General features: G+C 50.8%; 1 protein-coding gene across 3 annotated transcripts in view; it reads left to right on the top strand.

The window, feature by feature from the left end:
- TMEM176B (transmembrane protein 176B) overlaps positions 1-3,236 on the top strand; it is an 8,201-nt gene extending 4,965 nt beyond the window's left edge. For all 3 annotated transcript variants that reach the window (XM_008565988.1, XM_008565986.1, XM_008565987.1), the window contains exons 3-7: positions 477-587; positions 943-999; positions 1,242-1,472; positions 2,351-2,470; positions 2,872-3,236. In XM_008565988.1, the coding sequence (XP_008564210.1) occupies positions 477-587; positions 943-999; positions 1,242-1,472; positions 2,351-2,470; positions 2,872-2,964 (612 nt within the window). In that variant the 3' untranslated portion in view covers positions 2,965-3,236. The remainder of the gene's footprint in view (positions 1-476; positions 588-942; positions 1,000-1,241; positions 1,473-2,350; positions 2,471-2,871) is intronic.
- The last annotated feature ends 4,097 nt before the right edge of the window (positions 3,237-7,333 follow it).

A 7,333-nucleotide genomic window follows, 5' to 3' on the forward strand; every position in this document is an offset into this window, starting at 1 on the left:
GGGGAGGGGCTCTGAAGGCGCTGACAACCATATGCTACCAGCAGCCACCGTCCTTCTCGAAGGGGGCCTGAGCAGCATATCTGTGTGTCTGTCACAGAGCTCTCAGAATTATGTGTTTGAATCTGAAGAGATAGGTTAGGGCTAGAAGCTGAGGTGAGGCTAAGGATCTGGATGGGTTGATGGGATTTCCAAGGGAGAATAAGAAAAAAGTGGGAATCATTAGGTGGGATGACAAAATGTTGAAGTTGGGAAAAAGTGACAGGATAAAAATAGCTAAGCCTATAAGAGGGATGAAGGGAGACCCAGGCCCATCTGCTTCATGGATGTTAAGGGAACAGAAGCTTCCAGAATCAGAGATGCAGAGAGGTCAAGGCAGAGGAAAAGGAGAGGAAAGCCACCTGGATAGGACCTGGGCGGCTGCTCCAGGGGCGTGTGGGCTCACGGGAAGGGGTCTATTTTTCCCTCCTCTCTTGCAGGTGACTCAGATATTGCTGGGGGTTGTAAGCTGTGCTCTTGGAGTGTGTCTCTACCTCGGGCCCAGGATCCAGCTGCGTGCCTCGGGCTGTGCCTTCTGGGCGGGGTTTGTGGTGAGTAAGGAATGCACTGGGAGCTTGTTGGGGACAGTGGTTATGAGCAAGGAGAAAGTTCCTTTGGATCTGGGTGGAGGATTTGGGGAAGACACCAAAGATCCGAATGCTGTTTGCCATGAGGAAGTTGCCTTAGGTGGCTGAAACTCTCTCGCTTCCAGTTTTCTTCTGAAGGCGAGGTTGGGAAGGGTGCGGCAGTCGTAGCTGGAGTCCTGTCTGCATGCTGGGTTTCTTTGTCTGCCGCTTGGATTCTGCTTCATATTGGCCGTTCTGGGAACTGTTTGGTGGAAGGGTGATGGGGGATCAATTCAGAAGAGTAAACTGGAGCCCTTTTGCCGGTGTCTTCTCTTCCCAGGCTATTGCAGCAGGGGCTGGGGCCATCGTTCATGAGAAGCATCCGGGCAAACTTTCAGTGAGTCTTGGGCATCTTCTCCCCCTTCTCGACCCTCTATCCCCTCCTGTGTCTACTTTTTCTGCTCCGTTTTTTTTTTTTTTTTGTCTTACCCTTCAGTTCCTGATATCTTGGGGTCTTTCCCAGAGGGGTGGGGAGGGTTTTCCTGGGACAGGAGCTGGGGAAGAGGGGACAGGTTGAGGCTGGGACTTCAGGGCAATGCCGTGGATAGAGGGAGTCTGCACTGACCCGCTCTCTCCTAGGGCTGTGTGTCGGGTCTGCTCACCCTGGCTGGCCTTGCTACGGCTGTGGCTGCTATTGTCCTCTGTGTGAACAGTCTAACCTGGCAAACTGATGGCTTCTACTACATTGACTCCGTGTGTAATCGCCCAGACCCTGTCACCACAACCCCTGAGTACAGATGGATGCAGAAAAGACATTACTACTTAGGCTGGGACGAGCAGATGTGCAGAGACTACATGAAGATGCTGGTGGTGAGAACGACCCATCACAACCCTTCGCTCCCAGGGAATTGGGGCACTTGAGGACAGAGATGTGGGCTTTTCAAGCTTGGGCCTCATCCTAGGTTTTTGGTTGAGGAGATTTTAATTTAAGCCAAAGACACACCCCATGACATGAAGATTCCCTGAATCAAAGCTGGTGAAGTGCAAGGCGAAGACGTTTCAGAATGGAGATTGTGGCCACCTTTCTGTCATTTCTGCCATGTGGGGGTTCTAGTTTTCTATTGCCCCAAGTGGGGTGGCTTAAACCTACAATTCATCGTCACTTCTCACAGTCCTGTGGTTGAGTGGGCTCTGTCTGATGGGCCGTTCTTACTTGAGTGTCCTCATGCGGCAGTTGCCGTCACATGTCAGTGGGGGTGAAGTCATCCAAGGGGTGGGCTGGGCCGGGCCAGATGTCTGAGACCACGCACTCCTGTGATGGGAGCATGGCTGTGGCCGTCAGCCAGACATCCTGAGATGGCTTTTCCACATGGCTCAGGCTTTTCATAGTATGGCCACTGGGTTCTAACGGGGAGCATCCCAACTGTGAGCATTTCCACAGGTAGGAAGCTCCTGGGCCAGTTGAGGGCTACCCCTGTCACTGGCATAGTGTTAACGTTCACTGTATTTTATTGGCCAAAGCAGTCACAGGCCCTTCCAGATTCTAGGGGGTGGAGAAGTAGACTCCACTTCTCTATGGGAGTAGCAAGGTCACACTGCAGACACGCAGATGGGATGGAGGTTGTGCAGTCTGCTGCGGTGGGAAGTAGGGACAGAGCTGGTACGTGGGCGACTTGATAAGGGGGTGGCATGAGCAGGATTGGAGGCGCTGACTCCTGACTGTCTTTTTTTTCTTCCTTTATCTCCAGAACTTGTTCCTAGCAGTCCGTGCCCTGCTCCTGGCTGTCTGTGTCCTGATGGTCACTGTGACCTTGGCTTCTCTGGGAGTGGGTCTTCGAAGCTTGTGTGACCAGAGCTCCCAGCCCCTGGTGAGTTGGCGGCGGGGGTCTGGATGTGAAAATGTGGGAACAGGGAGGAGCATCGAGGCCAGGAACTCTTATCTGAGGTCAGGCCCCACCTCACCTGGCTTCCTTCCATACTCGGCTCATCCCTTCACTGTCTGGGAATGTGACCCCGTCCCTGTGTCCTGGGCTAACTTCTGCACACCCTGTGCCTCTCTCCACACCCTCCTTTACTCTAATTTCCCACTTCCTTCTCCGTTCTGCCCCAGGCACTTGTCTAAGTCCCCTTCCTCTGCCACCTTGTCTTTTTTGCATTGTCCCCACTTTCTGTCACCTTTTCCTTTCCCTCTTTCTTTCCCCTTTCTGATTTCCAAATTCTATGAAGCAAACTCTGCCCCATCCTTCTTTTCCCAATTTTTTTTTTCCAGGATGAGGAAGAGTCAGAGAAGAAGCTGTTGGGGGAGAATTCGGTGCCTCCGTCCCCCTCCAAGGAGAAGACTCCTGCTGCCATCATCCTGTGAGCAGCAAAAGCCGCTGCCTGGGCCCCTGCATGTCCCCGTCCAGAGCAGCCCTGGGCCCATGAGGAGGACGGTCCGCTCGCCCCAGGGCCCCCCACGACCCCATTCCTCCTGCTTGCCTCTCTCTGGGCCACTGTCCAATCCCCCTCTTTTCTTCTCTCCCACCGTCCTCACCCACCATTCCCACTCCAGTGTCCTCAAGTCAGTGAACACATAATTGTCACATTTTCCCCAAAGCTGATTAAACAGAAATAACCAGGAAAAATAATTTTGCACAGAAAGACTCGGTCTCTCTTTGTTTATACACCTGCTGTGCTGTGAAAGGCCTTTCTCTGGGTTGATACGCATGGAATTAAATGGGATCTGATTTATCACATGGAAACAAGGTCCCGGCAAGACAAAATTTAAAAAGATGTCCTGCTTTATATCCCACATAGCAAAACTCCTTTGTATGATTTCCTTCTATTTATTGTAAAGTGGAAGTAACTCTCATGTGCTCAGATCTTTTTACCTACTAAGATTGTCTTCAAGCATCTATAACTTTGAGCTAGACTTTACAAAGCTATGTGGAGCATGGACCAAGATTTCCTCCCCCCCGTCCCTCCCTCCTTCCTCTTTTTCTTTTTGCAGTAGCTAGTGCTGGCTGTCTGTCTTTCTCTCTCTTTCTCCACACACACACCCCCCTACTATTTTTAACTTTTATTGTAAATGATATGACCAATTTCTTTTTTACTTTTCTCATTTCTCTACATATATGAATATATAATATAAATATATAGATGTAATCATTTTTGAAGGGCAAGAAAGCAGGCTGTGGCTTTATGAAATCTCCACGAGGTGGGTCTTATTACTCAGCAGCCCCATAGGGAAGAACTGGTGTTCAGATCCAAGCAGGCTGACCCCAGAGCCCCCCTGCACCCTGCCCTTTGTCCTCTGCATGCAGCTCTGCTGAGCAGGTGCAGAGCTGCTGGGGGAGCAGGACATGCCTGAGAGTTTTAGAGTGGAGGTCCTGTGAAGAGGATCGTATCCTCCCCAGGGCTCCTCACCAGCCTGTTCTTTAGATAGAGATTTATAAGTAAGCCAGAGACAGAAGTATGTTCAGAGGATTGGAGAGACGTCAGCAAATTACAGCCTGGCAAATCCTGTCTCCCACCTATTTTTGTAAATAAAGTTTTATTGAAACACAGCCATGCCCATGTGTTTATACATCGTCTATGGCTGGTTTTATGTTACAAGGGCAGAGTTAAGTAGACTAAACCGAGACTGAATGATCCACAAAGGCTAAAATAATTAGTATCAGGCTTTTTACAAAAAATGTTTGCTGACCCCTGGTGTAGGAGATTCTGGTGGAAGGAGTGATTCGTTCTCCTTGGTAATTGAGGGGTTTGGAGTTCTTGAGAATCCCTTCCTAGAGGAGCCAACCTTTGGACAAGTAGTAAGTGTGAAACCAATTGGTTTCCTTATTTTCTTGAGTCTAGAGTCCACGAATCATCAGTCAGAAAAATGTAGTCCCAGAATCATTGGCAATCCCCACCTGCCAACCCCCCAAAAGTAAAAACTAGAGTCCCAAAGGCATTTAGAACTGCCTGAACCTCGTCATTTATCGTACCCCCAGCAGTGGAGTATGAAACCCCTTCATTCTCTGCTGAACAGGCAGGTGTGGATGTAGTTAAGCCCAGAAGCCACGCTGGGTTGAGGTGGATAACACGTGAAGTGCCAGGGCCTGTGAAGCCCACCTGGGCGGGCTTCAGGGAGAGCTGAGTCCATTAAGGAATGTTTACTGTGCCCCTTCATGGGTCTCCCATGTTTCTGCATGTCTTGCGAGCAGTGGCCCTGGCTGTCTTTCTTCTAGACTGTCTTTTCAAAGATGTTTTTACCACCTAGAGAGCAGCATTGGAAAATAGTGTCTCCTATGGAGCAAAGGATGGGCATGCTTATCACCTATTATGAAAGAATCAGCTTCCTTAAGCTCTGGGTTCCCCTCCTGGAACCCAACCCCCTGGTGTGCACATGTCCCTGTTTGCACTGTCCATGGGAACTGGGCTCACAGAACCAGTGTGAAAATGTTGCTACTGTGGCTACTGCTTTCTCTGCAAGTAACAAATCATTCTGGGTCTTTGACTCAGGTTTTGTGGCTTCTACCAGCATCCATGAAACCGTGGCAGGCTGACTTGTTGACCTGCAAGTAGGGTTAAATCTCAGGCCCTTCACTGTTCCTGACTGTGGCATCCTGTCATATGCAAGGTTTATGATACACACAGACTTAAGACACGGTTTCTGGCATCAAGAAGTCTACAGTCTGGTTAGGAAGAAGCTGTAAACCCTTTGCTAAAAAGAAAGGGTGTTACTTGAGTGCATCAGGCAAGAAGTTGCTGCACTTGTGCTTGCAGAGTCACTGCGGGAAGATGAGGAACGTAAGGAGAGGGGACATAAAGGGGGAGACGTGCAGGAGGAAGGTGCTCTGAGGTTGCTGTTGGTGCGTAAGCGGCTTGGGACACAGGGTCGTCAGGGCCACTCAGCCCTCGGTGTTCACGGGCAAGTAACTCAGCTAACCCACCAGCCTGACTGCAGGAACTGTGGCCACAGTTGGACAGGGGGTGTCTCTTAGTTGTCACAAATATTGACACTCAGGACTCCATCTATGAAGATCCCAATCTGCACTGCAGCAGGGAGAGAGGGTGGTCCTTGGGGTCTGAAAAGTACCAGGAGTCCTCGAGGTGGCAGAAGGCACCATTCTGTGCACTTCTGGGGTTGGGTGTGGCGTGGGGGGGGTGATGGGCTGAATTGTGTCCCCCTCGAAATTTGTATGTTTAAGACCTAACCCCCAGGAACTCAAAAATATGACTGTATTTGGAGACAGGGTCTTTAAAGATATAATTAAGTTAAAATGAGGTCATTAAGGTGGGCTCTAATCCACTATGACTGATGTCCTTATAAGAAGAAAAGATTTAGACATGGAGGGAAGGCCACGTGAGGACACAGGGAGAAGACGGCCATCTACAGGCCAAGGAGAGAGGCCTCAGAGGAACCAGCCCTGCCGACACCTTGATCTTAAACTTCTGGTCTCCAGAACTGTGAGAAAATAAATTTCTGTTGCTTAACCCACCCAGGCTGTGGTATTTTGTTACAGCAGACATCCACTGGGAGATGGGGGGCAGTCTGGGATGGCTTGGGAATGGGCCCAATGTGTGGGTATATCCCCCACACCCCCTTCTCAAAGTCCCTTCTCTGTTTACTCTTGGGAAGCCCCTTGTGCAGTCCCCAGGCTCCCCACAAAGGGGTGCCTCTGGTGCTCCAGGACCCCACCTATCTGTGCCATGGCTGATAGCTGCAGCTCCCGGGGCTGGTGCTCCTGGGCCCACCACCCAGCCATCACCCTGCAGGGCCTGCCCATCCTCAGGCTGCTCAGGCTACAGAAAATCGCCTGATCCCACCGTCCTCTCCTCCCACTCTACATCTGACTTCTCATGGCCTCCAGAGATCTCCTGCGCCCAAGTACTGCATCCCCCTTGTCCTTACAGGCTCTTCCAGCTTACTCTCTTCTAGTATAACCTCTTTAATTTCTAGTATAGTCTCTATAATCACAGGCATTTCCAGGACTCTCTCTTAGTATAACTCAGATGCTAACAGGACAGGGAGAGCAGCTTCCGTTGCTTGCAGCTTTAGATTTTAGTCAACGTGGCCACAGGCCAAGATGTGCTCTGAAATGCCTTTCCCTCAAGGGTCCAGCTACGTGGCCAGAAAGGGGAAGGGAGAATACTTGGAGAGCAGGAACCAGTTACTTCTCAGTTAGTTGTCCTGTCACACTGATCTTGGGGTGCTGGGCTCCCCAGTTTCTCCTGAGTGTCTTCTCTCTGCTGAAACAGGGCCTTGCCTCTCTGTCCCGACTTTACCCTTTCTGTTTTCCCTTATGGTAGATGACTCTGTTACCCCAGAGGGGGGCTTTGTAGGAGCTGCCCTCCCTCAAATTGGTCATGTCTATGCCTTGGAGTGTGTCACTGGAGCAGGGGAAGCAGAGGACGGAGAAACAGTGCCCAGGGAGGGAGGGTGGGGAAAGAGTAGAACTGCCCCCTGCCCTCTGTCATCATGAGACCTTTGGGAGCCAGGGACGGGATTCTCTGTGCAGATCACACAAACCCAAGGGGTGGTACGATGCTAACCTGCTGGTACTAGCAGAGCAGGTGGTAGGGGCCACCCTGGCTGGAGAGGGAAGATGTCACAGTTTCCTGGCCTCTGCATGGGCTGGGCGAAGGCTGGGGCTCCGTTTGTCCTCTGCCCAGCCTTGTGGAAGTGTCCATGCATATTCGCTCAGTAAACAAATGAGCATTGTCCTTAAAGACTGGGGAAAAGGTTGATCTTTTTTCACTCTGTA

Source organism: Galeopterus variegatus, unplaced genomic scaffold (genome assembly GCF_000696425.1).
Source record: "Galeopterus variegatus unplaced genomic scaffold, G_variegatus-3.0.2 Scaffold216, whole genome shotgun sequence".
Lineage (NCBI taxonomy): Eukaryota > Metazoa > Chordata > Mammalia > Dermoptera > Cynocephalidae > Galeopterus > Galeopterus variegatus.